At 33.5% G+C, this 15,596-nt stretch overlaps 1 protein-coding gene across 1 annotated transcript in view; it reads right to left on the bottom strand.

The window, feature by feature from the left end:
* Positions 1-15,596, bottom strand: part of LOC139692126 (dynein beta chain, ciliary-like) — a 160,005-nt gene that overhangs the window by 49,252 nt on the left and 95,157 nt on the right. Inside the window, exons 37-49 of the mRNA XM_071590168.1 lie at positions 13,279-13,421; positions 12,823-13,024; positions 10,863-11,087; positions 9,986-10,196; positions 9,355-9,482; positions 9,120-9,268; positions 8,904-9,024; positions 8,214-8,378; positions 6,361-6,534; positions 4,480-4,672; positions 3,282-3,394; positions 2,989-3,182; positions 1,064-1,283 (exon numbers count right to left, since the gene is read on the bottom strand). Of these exons, the coding sequence (XP_071446269.1) occupies positions 1,064-1,283; positions 2,989-3,182; positions 3,282-3,394; positions 4,480-4,672; positions 6,361-6,534; positions 8,214-8,378; positions 8,904-9,024; positions 9,120-9,268; positions 9,355-9,482; positions 9,986-10,196; positions 10,863-11,087; positions 12,823-13,024; positions 13,279-13,421 (2,238 nt within the window). The remainder of the gene's footprint in view (positions 1-1,063; positions 1,284-2,988; positions 3,183-3,281; positions 3,395-4,479; positions 4,673-6,360; positions 6,535-8,213; positions 8,379-8,903; positions 9,025-9,119; positions 9,269-9,354; positions 9,483-9,985; positions 10,197-10,862; positions 11,088-12,822; positions 13,025-13,278; positions 13,422-15,596) is intronic.

The following is a 15,596-nucleotide window of genomic DNA, read 5'->3' as shown; positions in this document are numbered from 1 at the left end:
AGTCTTGATTAGTGAGGGTTTACTGTACACAGCCACACTGTGCAATCCTGAAGTATATGTATGACGACATATTGACATTTTTTAATCTATTTCAAAGTAAATACTAACAAAATTAGTCAAAGATTTGACACACAATACACTTTGACTCTTAGTCAAATATCATATATGACTAAGATATATCAGTTATTATATGACTAAGGTATAAAACCATAAACAGAGTAATCAACCCGAAGGTCGGTTTGGTAGGTGCTCGTAGAGTTCACCCACTTACTTACTTCGTTACTTTCAAGTTAAAAAATCTTAAATAAACACCAAATAGGCTATTTTAAGACTGATACTCATAAATAAGTTGGAAAAACTAAAATTTTCCATTTAAAATAATTCAGTTAAAATATTAAATAATTTATCCACAAAGATTAGTCTAGAACAAAAATGTAGCTAATATAATAACCTTTCCTATTCTAGTAATCTTTTGTATTCCAATCAAATTTGGGTGAAAATTTCATTCAAAATGAGTTATTCATGATTTTCATTCACTTTCTCAAGATTAATCAAAATGAATATACATGGTTTCCTAGGGCAAAAGAGTCTGCAAAGAACATGATTTTGAGCTCTACTCCTCACCATCAAGAGTTTGGAGAAAATGCAAAAGAATATGATGGACACATATACAGATAGTTAATTCAATGTTAAAATAATTAATATACAATGTAAATTAGAATTTGAAGAAAAAATAAAACTGATTTCAGGTTACATTCCAGTCTGAATTTATTCACAGAAAGGAAATTTGTCAAATCGGAAGGCTTTGATAAATTAGTTTCATCAATTTTGTGGTGCCTCTGGGTTTTTCCACCATGCTCCACAGCTCAAGCAAAATTTTTTGGAGATAGACAATGACCACTCAACGATTATACTAATTGAAGGTACGTTAATTCAGTTTCACAAGAAATCTTATGATCACAACTGAAGAGTTAAACTTAAATGCATATGATCACTATAACATACACTAGTTTTGAAGTGTATTCATTAAGTACAAAAAATTAGGTAACAAATGTTACATTACCGAAAATATGTTTGAGAGATCTCTCAAATTGAAGATGTAATGGAACTTCGCAGCAGTTGGAAGAAATGCCTGTGCTACTTTTTGATGAAGTGATAACGTTGCAGTAACAATTTTGTCACAGAATCGTTGAACTGAAGGTGGAATTTTTAGCAGAGGATTTGTCAGATGCTGGTGCAATATTGATTTATATATTTGGTCTAGAGCCTGAGGGCCAGGAAAACTGAAAAAAATGACCAGGATCACTTGACATGTAAGAGCTACAACAAATAGATAATTATTAACTAATTCATAGGGTTTACACTCTAAAAATTTATTCATTCTGGTACCAGAGTGTATCCAGCTCAAGTAACAGCCAGCTACACTATGTAAATACTTTATTTTAAGCTCAAGAAAAAATGTCCTTAGCTTCTGGCTTTGTCAGGTTAAAGAATCATGAAAATATTAAACATAATGAGGCATAGTGAGGATCAATTTAGACATTATTCAATATAACAGGGAATCTGAAACAACCATTATGTTTCAGCCCCTTAATATGCTTAACAATTTTATCTTTATCTTAATATGCTTAACACTTATTTTCCAAGAAAGTTTATAGAATGTTATAAATTACATTTATTGTAAAAATATATTTTATTGTAAAGAATTTATAGTTAATAATTATAATGTACTGAAACGAATTGTAAGAACTATTTTTTCTATGTGACCCACATGTGCCTAGTAAACAAAATTCATAAATTTAAAAATATGTTCTAATGATTTCAGTCATAGAGCTTTATTTTCCTTGTACTTCTAATGCATGTCATCATCTTACATCAGTAGGTTGATTGTTGAGGCTGTTAGAGATATAGATAAGCACTGAATGGTACTGTTTTCTTAGAGAATTTATGAAAAGTTTCAAAGGCTGAAAGTATCCAGAAATTCATGATTAATTTATATGCAGTGAAAAAAGGAAAAACACTGCAGTTGAGGCAAATAATTCTAAATTCCATTAAATATGAGCTTATTTAATATTTACATGACTGCCATTTTGAAAATCAGCTGCATAAACCATTCAACACATTAGAAACTTGTGATGATAAAAATGCATTTATTATTTATACAAATGCCAAATAGCTGATTGCGTAAAATATGGGTGAAACATATAAGGCCTCAATATTTAAAATTGAATATACATGTAAATTATCAGGCAATATAATGTACCTTGCACATTACTCATTCAGATATTAGTTTAAAAATCCACTCACAGCCAACATAACTGCACATCAAAGCTATTTTTAATATTAAGCATCTTTTGAAGGAATAGATACCAAGTTTCAGCTACATCGATCAGTTACAGTGATCTGCCTTTGTATGAATCAAGCAAGTCAAATGATTTTTTTTAAGGATTAAAAAGGATGCCTTGGTGATCAAACATTATTTGATGAAAAATAAATTATCTCAGGAGACTAAAGACAAACTTGATAAACAAAAAGGCGAATTTTCAACTTTGATTAGAATGGTATATATGTAATTTCAAAATTTTTGGTGCTACCATATGGGCAAAAGCAATGCTGAATGTTCCGGATGTCCTGTTGAAGTCACTCCTCCAGAAATCATTGATAAAATACATGATATGTAACAGATGCTAACAGAGAAAAAACACATGAAGATACTAATGCCCAAGGCATCTTAAGTGAGTGGTTTCATAATATTTTCATCAAGATACGGACATAGAAAAGCTATGAGCAAGAAAGACGACATGATTGCTCAGAGATGAAAAAAAACTAAATTGTGAGACTTGTTCAAGCTGTTTCAGTGAAATCCAGAGGATTTCAAATGCTGTTAAAGGTGTTTAATACTAGCTATACCATAAGCATAAGTGGACATTTCCTAATTTTCCAACTGAGCCCCCACCCTAACTTAGAGATCTTGTAACATCAACCTACCTCAATGCAAATACAATGAAATGCCTTTGCAGACGAGGATTGATGGTGAAACTTCCTGCTGTTGGGTTCATGCAGGATAAGTACTGTACATTATGGATATCCTTAAGAGTCAATTTAAGCCTGTCATACCAGTGGCCATAATCAAGGTGCTGTCTTATTAAAGTATGTGGCTGCACTGTACCATATGCATCCACCTGATAAAAAATAAAAGTTAATTTTTATAATACATGTATTTTTAATTAGGCACTTGTCAAGAATATCAATGTAATAAGATATATGAAATACAAACATACCTCTGGCATGTTCATATCATCAATGAAATATACCATGGTTTTATTTCCCGGTGGTCCATAATTCCTTCCTGCTTTTTTTTCCAAAGGTTTCTCTAGCATTTTTTGTAACATTTCTGAAAGTTTATGCCAAAATGCAAAAAATTTAGAAAATTATGACTCTCTCACTTAAATTTGGTAGGTATTTAAGTCATCAGTGACTACTTTTTAAGTGGTTTTTATTTTCAGTGACATTTCTGTTTCAATGCAGATTACATCCTTTTCAGTTTGAAGTTTCTGTCATTGTAGAGAGCCTTAATAGTATAGAGAGCATTTATAATGCTTACTGGAATATGTATAGCATGGTTTTCCTTGGTTCTTATGGTAAAGGGGTATGCAGTTTATTATTAATGGACAGATAAAATATTCAGATAAGAATAGGCAATGAGCTTCAGACAATAATCATTATACTGTATATCTTGTACTTCACTTTGTTGCACCAGGAGTGAGCATGAGAGGAAGCCCATTACAAAATTACTTCTACTACGATACCTAAAACAATTGGAAGCATTTTGTTAGTTATCTCAAAAGGGCTTCAAGATGAGCACAGTAACTTGAAATCATAATCTTTTCATTATTTATTCTTCTTCTTAGAGTATTTATTACTTTCACCAACATCTCCCCTAACTCAAGAGGCAATAATTCTGCCTCCAACATCCAATTCATCCTCCCTCTGAAATTTTAATACTACTTCTTTTTCTATCATATATAATATTATTTCATGGTAACCCGACTAAGAAAAAAGTAGTGCAATGGATTTTTTTGTGATATATGGAAAGCAAAATCATGATACATAATGCCTAAATAATAAAGGGAAAATTTAAAAAAATAAACATTATGTTAAAATGCCAAGTGATATTATAACGCCATCATAGACTTTCATCACAGATTTATTCTGATTAATCAATAAAGAAAAGCACACAAATGCCGATAGTTTTGGACCGGGATAGCTTTTAGCTTTGAACTACACAACATTTGATCCAAGCAAGATTGAAATTAAAAGGTTTAATGAACTTAGAGTGAAATATTGTTCAAGTGACACCACCATGGATGACAATTTGTAAAACATCACCTCACCTCTTAAAATCAAAAGAATTTTCATTGAAACTCACATAACTATCTCTCATCATGCTTGTTATTAAAGATAATTACATTTACCTACCAGAAGTAGTATAGAAGTTGAATGGAATGTTGGTCACCAAATAGTTTTCTGAAAGCGAAGAAAGTCTCTCATTGACTATTACAGATTTTCCACATCCTGCGCCTCCAACTAACATGATTGGATGCTTGCGTTCCATTAGTATGTTCATAAAGAAAGTCAAACGAGTAGTTTCAGTCGTTGGAACTAGAGTAGCCTAAGAGGAAGAGAATAAACCAGATAGAATGCCAGATAACCAGATTATAAACCTATAAATATCTTTAAGTATGAGAGATATTCAATAAATTGTGATCAAAACTTTTTTAAATGAATAATTTATAGTGAAAAAATACAAGGGCTGACCAGACAGTAACTTGAGTTTTGGCCTGGTATGGTTTTGGGTAGGGCTAGAGCCACCATCTTAGTATCTAAATGTCCCTACCCTCAGTACACATCCTGCTGTGGTATTGTGTAGACTGTGCTTCTTCTACTTTGCTCACTGTGAACTATTAAAATGTGCACTGCAATAGAAAGTCCTGAAAGTTGTTAAGTGCGATCTGTGATTAGATTTTTAATGGCAAAAAACCACAGGCCAATTGAGATTCATAGACAACTTTGTGGAGTGTATGGAGACAGAATAATTAGTGAATGTGAAGTGAGGCAGTGGCACATTCAGTTTAAATTTGGCCGCATTAATGTGCAAGACAAGGACCACAGTGGTAGGCCTAGTCTTGTGACAGATGAACTGATGGAGAAAATCAACAAAAAAATTTGTTAAAATCACAGATTTATGATTGCGAATCTCTTGCTAGATGTGTCTTGCAACAAAGCACTTTGACAGTGACGCAGAATTGCATGTTGGTGTAAACAAGTGGTTAAAATATAAGGTGGCAGATTTCTTCAGAAATAGAATTGAAAAACTTGTGCATAGTTATGATGCATCAATTTGAATGGCAACTATGTAGAAAAATAGTTTAAGAATGTGCCTTTCAAATGTATATGATACAATTTTTTTGTCATTAGCTTCAATTTTATTTCAAAATACATGCTACATCTTGGACAGCCCTCACATAATTTTATGTTATATTATTAGTTCAATGCATACGTAATATACATATGGTACAAGTCTTACTCTCTTGACTCAGTAATGCATCAATGGCAGCTGTTGCAAGGAACATGTTCATTTACCTATACCTGTTTCTGATGAAATATGCATTCCACAAAGTTGTTTCTTCACATTGGAAAACAGAAAAAGTCGCTAGTTTGATCAGGGGGGATGGGAAAAACACTTGACATATTCTTTTGGAAAAAAATCGTGATTATCTTGTGGGTTTCATGTTAACTACCCACCATGCACAAACAGTTCTCGCGTATAATTTATCTGCTAGGAATGAAATTGCCAGAATTTTTAATTCTACTCTGAATGTTATTAGATGGTCTCCTCTACCATAGCAACGCAGTGTTAATATTCACTTCTGTAGGAGCAGTGACTGGAGCTCTGGGTCAACCATCCTTTGAAATTGTCTCCTCTCATTAAAAGCTTACAACCATTTTCCAGCTTCATTATAGTGTAAAATCTCCAAAAGCCTCCAGTAACATTAAATAGGTCTTGGCTGATAATTTAATTAGGCAAAGGCCAAATTATAATGCACAGTCATGTGCTACCTCCATCATTGCAGTAGGTGAACACAACATGTTTCAAATTTCAACAGCTGTCACTGATGCAAAACTAGAGTCAAATCAATGAAACTTGTACCATATATATATTAAACAAACAACACAACACAAAATTAAATTTTTGCAGAATAAATTATGCAAATAAAACATTTCTGATCACTCTTTATTGAACAGCTCTTATACTTTATTCTTGATCTAAGTAAAGAGTAAATAAAGATTTTCATTTGCCTGTAATGGTATATCTGTGTCCAGTTCAAAGTTAGGCACTACTTCTGTCCAGGGTAAAAACTTTTTCGTTTCACGGTCTATGAAGTATCCAAATACAGTTCCCTGAGATGGAAACTTCACTGATTTGAATTCATTAACCCACCACTTGCTGAATTCCACTCGGTAATCTACGATCTGAAATAAGTATTTTATAAAGTAGTAAGTGGACAAAAATAGGAAGAATTATTTAAAATACTGCTACAGGTAAAACTCGACTTGAAGCACTTAAAAATTTGTATTCAAGACTACAGACATCCGTGTATTTGAATAAAGGTTGAGGGAGTATGGGTAAATCTCATGTGGCCCAACAAAAGAATCACATATAGTCTCTGTAACTCACTCAATTTAAAATTCATAATAATACTAAAAACTAATTAACTTATTATTCAATGCAAAAAAAATAAAAAATTGCAAATATTATTAATAATTTTGAATGGGATATGCCCAGTGTACTTGTGTTACCTTGTATCTGAGGCTTAATGATTTAGCCTTAAGGAAGAAATCAGGTAGAAAAAAGTTTCTTAAATAATTTAAAATGCTGAAAATTATAAATATAAGGGTCATGCTTTAATTTTGCTAATTAAGGGCTGAAAATTTCGTTATCAAGTTGAAATACAATATAATTCCACACAGGAATCTGTGCATATAAAAATTGGAAATAATATGTTCAATTCTAATACTTAGAGGAAACATTTTGTGAGGTGTTTATCAGTAGAAAAAGGCCCTGTCACAGCAACCAGTCTTCTGCCGGATTATTCCCTCAAAGGTCTATTTTTCATGGAAATATTCATACAAATGAAACATTTCCCCATATAAATCAATAAAAACTGCTGTCTTCATTTGAAGTTTTCCCTAATTATACACAATTTATAGTACCACAAGTCCTTAAATATCATTAGTTATTTACCCAATTTTATGGGTCCTCAACTTTATACAGGCCAATTTATTCAAGTTCAACTGCATCTGTAATACTGTTGGGATTGAAGTAGAGACACTGTTATCAACCATCGCTAATGAAAACCTTCACCTGTAGCCTCCATTATCTCATGAAATTAACAATTCTCCTTACATCATTCACCCTCCCTCTGAGGCTCCAATAGCATAGAGACCTTGACTGTTCTATTGTCTATTTAATCACTTGATCAAGTGAAAAATTATGGAGAGAATAAAATGCTAGTAACCAGCCAGTAAGTTATGTAATCAATACAGGTCTAACTTCACTTGAACTATATAGAAATGCTGTTGATGGTATTCTTAGTTTTAACACGTTCAAGGGGCCATTCAATATTTATACATAAGGGAAAAATGCACAATTTATGAGAGATTCAGACATAAGACCACATTAATGCCATCCAGATTTGTTATTCTCACTACATTTTAAATTATAAAGAGCGGTCAGCAGAGATTTTTGGTGATATTAGGTGATTTAGGGTTGTGCTATTAAATGTTGCCACAATGAGAAAATAATTTAAAATGACATCGCCATTAGTCCAGTAAAGTTTTAATAATTAAAATTTGATGATTTAGACCTTTCAATGCACATCAGTTTTAAGTATGAACAGATGCTGTAGAGGTTTCAGCTTCAAACCACTAGCCAAGATTGATCTCATGCTGGCTGGGTTACAGACCAATCAGCTAATGTATCTAACATTAACACAGCATTCCCTCAAAATTGGGCCAACACTCGATGCTGCCTCAGTAAAACAGTGTTATCACATATTCAATGTGCAGCAAATTATGGAGCTCATAAATACCTGAAGGATAAATAATATTTCAAAGTATTAACAGCAAGCACCAATTCAAAAATGCCTTACCTGATCCTGATATGTAGCTGCTCCAAAGGCCCAAACGCAGGCAAAAACAAAATATATTTCATACCATTCTTTGGGAGAATCTGAAGGAGTATTTTGTGGCGTTAAAAGACAGTCTAGGAGATGACAGAGAGTTTGAATATGAGAAATTTCAGTCACTGGAGTGATCTAGAGAGTAAAAAGAATGCAATATTAATAGAATAGTTCATACACTTTTAAAAGTTTTTTTACGCACATTTAAAAGGGCAGGATCTACTTTGGGATTTCAAATTTTCCATAGACATTTGTTGGACAGGAAACCACAAATGTGGCCAGTCACTGATTGCATGGTATGTATGGTGAGCTGTATGGAGGGGTTAAGGTTTAGGACACTTTTTATTTGACCATAAGATAAAAAATATAACATTGTGTAGAATGGCTGAGGTAGAATTTTTTCCATATTTGGAAAAATAGCCATATTTTATTAGGGATTTTTAAGCTTAGATAAGTGTATCAGAGTGGAGCATATATAATTGAAAAGGAAAATTGAGAATTCCTTTAACTAATGTAATCCATTCTGTGATAATTACTGTTCCTTGATTACATTAAAAATGATAATTCAACAAAATGTCAGTTATGGAGAAATTACAAAATGCTGTAGTAGTCCCTGCCTATCATATCAATGCTCCAGCTATTTATTATTAAGCCACATACCTTTTTGATACGTCCTGATCGAATCATATCCAAACAAAGAGGTACATATTTGTCAAATAGTATGACAAGATTAGCTTTTTCTGACTGTATTTCCCTTCTTTCAATCCAACTTGCTACATAGCTGAAAAAAATACAAGTTACCAATATTTAAGATAAATATTGAGCATAAAATATATCCAAAATAAATAAAATTTGCATAAAAAATGCAATATTTACGGATTCCAACCAAGGTCCTGAGGATTTATATACAGGATTCCAGCACGAGAGACAGTTGCAGGCGTTGCCGTTCGCAGGGAAGCAATCTCAAATATAAGTCTCATATTTGGAGTGAGAGCGATTCGCTCATTGCTGGCTAATGTCAAAACCTAATTTCCACAAAATTTTAATTTAATATTTATTCATGTTATAAATACTATTAAAAATCAATATAAACGGATTTTTTGGAAATTACTTTGTTGTCATCCATCACTGTGTTTAAGGACTCAATCCACATTGGATCAATGTCACCATCAAGTATAATCCACCTTGGCCCATCACCTGACATATTTGCTTGGTCTCTCATCATCACAGAAATCAAACCTATAGACAAAAACATTAAGTTTGTAAATAAATAGCAATACAACCTAATTCAATAATTTCACTCAAAGGCCAGGTGCATTTCCCCTTATATGCACAGTAACGCTTGTCATGCAATGAACTTGTATGCCCATTTGATGCATGACTGACAGGGGGAGGGCTTTTTCTGTGAAATCATTTATGACTAATAGGCAATTTACATCTAAAGTGATGTGGAGTTTAAGCAAGTTACCATACACCGATCTCATACTACATTAGTCTCATATTTCGACATATGCATGTGATCACTAATGCAATACTGATGGAGTATGGGTATTCCTGGATGCTCGAGAGCCCACCATTATTCTAAAAAAGTTATTAATGAAGTGGCATATTTTTCAGCTTTCTAAGGCATTCAATAAAAAATTCTATATTCCAGTGGATTCAATGTATTCATGTTAATCCAGCAACCATTCTAACTTCTGAAGCCATTCAATAGTTTAATATTGAAGAATCAAAATACGTACCATCTTTCCATTCTCTGGTTGCCGGGTTAATTATTCCAAAAAGCTCATCATTTGTAACTGCTTTTGGATTTAAATCATTATAATAAGGCTTTCTTTTCATATTCTGGTATGTTCTAAATAGAGATTTCCAGACTTGTGTTTTTCCAGTACCAGCATTCCCAACAATAAATACTGAATGTCGAACTTCCAGGAGTTCCTCAAGTTGTACTATCTGTTAATAAAAGTTCTAAATCAATAAAAAATTGAGAATAAAATAAATAAATAACAAAACATATATTCCATGCAGAGTGTCAATTTTCTGCAGTACTTGAGGGAAAAGGGTATTGTTGATAATTGAAAATGACAGATAATTGGACAGATGTACCAAAGTTTTTGGTTTTGATGGCCATATTTTCAAGGGCAAATTATGCATCACATGTATCCTTTAGCAAAGGGTTTTTTTGTTAGTTATTCCCTTAATCCAATTGATAATTCCATTAACTATTCCAGAAAATTTAGGATATTGAAAAGTACAGCTAGCTGAATACCTACAATTTTCATAACTTATCATTCAACAGAAAAATCAACAACAAAAGTTAATCACAGATTGCACCACCATCAGAGGTTTAATTTTTGTGTATTAACAATAGTTTAATGGCGATTCAGTGGAATGCATCAGCTGATGTGAGCCAGCATGCTAGTCGGCTTATTCATATTAATGATGAATACAAGAAGATAGTATAAGTTCTTTCATAATAGTAGGTAAGAAGTGGAGATGCATTCATGTAATCATTAAATGTACCTTAAAAATATCTAATTTGTTGTCATGAAGAGGTGAGTTTTTTGTTTTTCTTAGTTCCATTAAATATGTTATTTCTATGAAAAATATAATAAGCACCTTAAGTATGAAATTGTCTTCAGGTTGAAGAGTGAGGTCCAAAGCAGCCTGCTTAACTCTAGCTTCAAATTCAAGGTCACGCTTCCTGGGTACATCAAGCGCAGGAAAAAGATCTCCAATAAGGCCCATGAATACTGGCATATCATCAGTTACAATCTTGGGAATGTTGAAATCTCTCAATGCACGCATGAGTACTTGATCTTCAGGTCTTCCACGATCACCACGCTATTGGAATATTTACAAATTATTGAATACTTAAAAGTAATAATATGGGACTGTCTAAATTAAATCCCCAAAAAATTTCAATTTTGATTTCCACACAGATAAATACAATTAACGTACATCATACTACTAAATCTCAGTTTAGAATAGTACAAGGGCTGTCCAGAGAGTAACCTCCGTTTTCATGTAGCGTGAGAAATAGTGGAGGGAGCTGAATGGTTGCTGTATTGATGCACATAGTAAGTCAGTAAGCCTCAAGCTGCAGTGGTTGGAAGGTTGTGCCTATGACTTGTCTGTTTACAATAGCAAGTCAAAATGAACAATACAATTGAAATTCCTACCAAATAAGAAGTCCTTTCAGCGATAAGGTTTTTACTGATAGAAAAACTTCAAAGCTGCTGACATTCATTGGGAAATTTGTGCTCTGTTTGAACAAATGTGACAAGTGACAAGAGTTGTGCATTAGTGTTATTATTTGTTTAACAGTGAACATAAATGTCCATAATGATGATAGAAGTGGCCAACCGTCTGTGGTGAACAATAAACTGCACCTGAAAATTGATAAAAAAAAGTTCATGAAAACTGGTGTTTTTTGATATCTGAAATATTAAGAAAATTTTCTACAACTCTGTTGTGTGGAAACGTGACTGAATAGTAAGGCAACTACATGTTGTGTGCTCATCTTGATGAGAAACTATAAGATGCCATCATCCATTAGCTGCAATCTCAGATGACAGAACTTTATACCGAAGGAATTTGAAAACTAGTTCTGAGATATGACCAATGTTTACATCTCTTTGGCAAATATTTATAAAAATGATAGAGATTTGCAGTTTTGAGATGAAAATAATATATTTTTGGTCTCTATTCCAGCATAGTTTTTTCATAGCATAACAGGAATTACTTTCTGGAAAGCCCTCATATTTCTCATTCAGATATTGATCCCAATTGGCATAATCAAAAGAGAGTTGACATATTTGCCAAAAAATCTGTCTTTAAAAATGTATCATCTCTTGCATCATTTTCATAGTGCCCATTGCCTCAGAATCACTATGCATAATTTCAAATTCAATAATTTTTCTAAGAAAAATACAGGCTTCTGGCTGAAACAAGACACATTAATTGGAAATATCTAAATAATTATTCATTACACACTTTATTGAAAGGTTATTTTTGCTAAAGGTGGCCACTGGTTATCTTGTACCAATGAAATATAAGTGATAATGCCATCTATATTAAGCAGGTCTTTCAGACATCCACCATCAATGATTTCTTTTACAAGGGATCAAGCCCCAAGAAATATCATACCTTTTTAACCCATATTTTCCTTCAAACCATTCCTTTATCTCTCCCTACTTCAAAAACTATGATTATTGGCAATATTTTTAATTAATCTGATTCCCCTTAGGACATATGCTAAGGTCCCATTCAGATGTACATACCATCAAATCATGTTTTGATTTTTTACAAGTAGTTTTTACATCCACCACTAACTGCCTATGAATGAGAGATGACAAATTTAATTGGCAGTGTTAAAATCAATCTACTTACTACTTCTGCCCTATTTTTGCACAAATGAGTAGTTAAATGAAAATAGCAGTTCACTAGATATAGGGATCATATATTAAGATCACACCATTGTTTAAAAAATGAAACATCCTGTCCTGAGCAGAAAAGTATTATAAACAGTCTTATTTTAATGGATACATTCCTAAGATAAAAAATACTGTAAACAGACCTTCAAGGAACCTGCCACAACTAGCACAGACTTGATGGCCCTCAACCCCCAATCATAATGATCCTGTTTAGAAAGAAGTTCTCTGCAGAGAGTATACAATGTAATAAACTTGCGGGCTAGTAACCGAGCTTCTTGAAAGCCTTCTGCTACCAGCATAATCTCACAGATGAGCTCAAAGTCTGGAACTACCATGGCACAAGGTCTATAATAGGTTTAAAATAAGATTTCATTATAGGAATAATATTCAATTCGCTAATTTAGGTATGATATTTAATTATTACGAAATATTTAAAAATAGCAGAAACTTATATTATTTTGTATTTGAGGATGCATAGCATTTGAATAATATCTGACACTTAATACAAACTTTTAAATTCTGATTACTTCATAATAAGAGGATAATGGAGGTGATTGATGTGGGAAAATAATGTAATAGACACTATAAAAGCTAATCACCTGAACAAAGCTTTTAAATTTTCTGGGAGTTCAGTACGTCCAGCGTAACCAGGATTCATTGTTATAAATAACCCAACTGAGGGGGTTAAGGCAATTATTTCACCTAGGAAATTGAATATCTTCTTTTTGTCACGTATGGCATCCTGTAATAAATCAATGATTGCACATAACATTTGAAAATCATTACAGAAAAAATTATAATTAAAAAACAAATAGTTTATTAAGAAGTTATTGGGACAGATTGATTTGTTCCAGTCATTTTCGCTCAGAATATTGTCTGACCAATATCGCATGATCAGAATCCAGTGAGTCTAGTCTAGCCCTTCCTCATTTGTTTTCCTTTCAGTCCTCTTCAACCTTTCCATCCTTCTCCACAACCACATTTCTAATGCCTCCAATCCCTGCCTATCATCTTGCTTTAATGGCCATGTATCTTAAATGCACAAAACCATGCTCCATATAGAGTTTTTGAGCCTTTTCTTAACATCCTTACTCAACATAACTTTCATCATTTCTCTCCTCCTTGTGAAGGCTTCTTTGCCCAATGTAATTCTTCACCTTATTTCCCTGCTACTTTGACAATTATGGCCCCAAGCACTTTTGTGATATGCAAACTGTTCCACTTGCTCTAGTTTTTGCCTTCCTATTTAAACATTTAACCTAGCCTTTCCCTTTCTAGAAAGCCACATAACCATTGTTTTATTCACTTTTATTCTTATCCCATACCTATTGAATTGGCTTTCTAATACACTCGGCAGGGTTTGCAATCCCTGAGCTGACTGACAAACTAAAGTTTGATCACCCACAAACCTAACTGATTTTATGAATCGTCCACTGACTTTTATTCATATCTCCAGCTTTTCCAAGGCCTCTTTAACCATTTCCTGCAAATATACACTGTACAACACAGGTGCTAATGGACACCCCTGTTAAATCCTCTTCCTAACACTGCCCATCCAGACTCTTCACCCCTGCTCACACCTGAGCAGTCTGAGACATGTACAGCTTCTGAATAAGTCTCCTAACCCTCCAATCTACTCTTATTTCTACAAAACATTCATTAAGTCTCCTCAATGCACTTCATCAAAATCTTTTCAAAATCTATGAAACAGGCAAAAAATACTGAATATATTCTATGTTCCTCTCTATTAGTGACCTCATTACTGCAATATCATCTCATGTGCCTCTCCTCTTCCTGAACCTGAACAGATCATTTGCCCGAACCTAAAGCAATCATTTACCCCATTCTCCATCCTCTAGTCAATGATCCTCAGAACCACTTTTGCTGTGTCCAATTGATAATCAGACTTATTGTTCTGTAGTCCTCACATGTGGCTGCTTTTCCCTTTTTTTGAATAGGAACTATCACTGACTGATATGACAAAGTTTTCTTGTCAAATCCCATTCTCATTTGCTACAAATTAGCCCATGAAAACTCTTCCTCCCTTCTTTTCCTAAACCTTTAACTAGTTTCACAGGAATGAACTCAGTACTTCACACATGCACCAGGAAAAAATTGGTACTGATACTTTTTATACAAACCTTGTAGTCCTCTACCTCACTACAATTTCTTTGTTCACCTACCATTGCACTCCAATCTTCAATGTGGATACATATCTATCAAATGTATCCCTCCAGGAAAACCCATGATTATATCCTCCAACTTATTGTATACCCTATCAACTTCTCCCTCCCTATGATTGCCTAGTGGCTTGCATACCTGAAAAATGACCAAGTTCATTGGTTCAGCTTTTATTTGTATTAAAAATATTCTATCAGTCCCTTGCATTATGCTTAATATGCTTCTTCCTATCTTTTAGTTTATTATTTTTGCCATTCCTTACTGTCTTTCTTCCCCTCTGCTGTATATTACTCTATAACTATCACTCCAGTAATCCCTGCTATTCTTCCATCTCACTTTGCGCAGCCCTAATACATCTACATTTCCTCTCCCTACCTCTTGCATTACATTCTTCAATATTCCTGCCCGTATCATTGCCCTAACATTCCAGGTTCCTATTCAAACTAATAGTCTTCTGTGCTGCTACTGTCTCTTCCTCGTTGTAAGGATTTCGTGAGATGATGACCATGGGAGCCTTGCCTCCCCCTGTTGCCGCGGAATACCACATGGCCTATTGAATCAAGTCCCATAGTTGCCAGGAATTATTTTATTCATATCATGGCATTCTTGCAATGAATAATTGAGGTAATTTCTCATTGCCTTCCTCAATAGTGTTTTAACATGACACATTCACTCAATGGTCACCCATGAGGTCAGATGCCTTTGCAGCCACCTCCCTATGGAAAAGATGCTGATC

The sequence above is a fragment of the Hetaerina americana genome, unplaced genomic scaffold, assembly GCF_022747635.1.
Source record: "Hetaerina americana unplaced genomic scaffold, ioHetAmer1.1.p SCAF_4, whole genome shotgun sequence".
NCBI classification, from domain to species: domain Eukaryota; kingdom Metazoa; phylum Arthropoda; class Insecta; order Odonata; family Calopterygidae; genus Hetaerina; species Hetaerina americana.
Note: the sequence above shows the minus strand (reverse complement) of the source record. Positions and strands in the feature narration are given on the sequence as shown.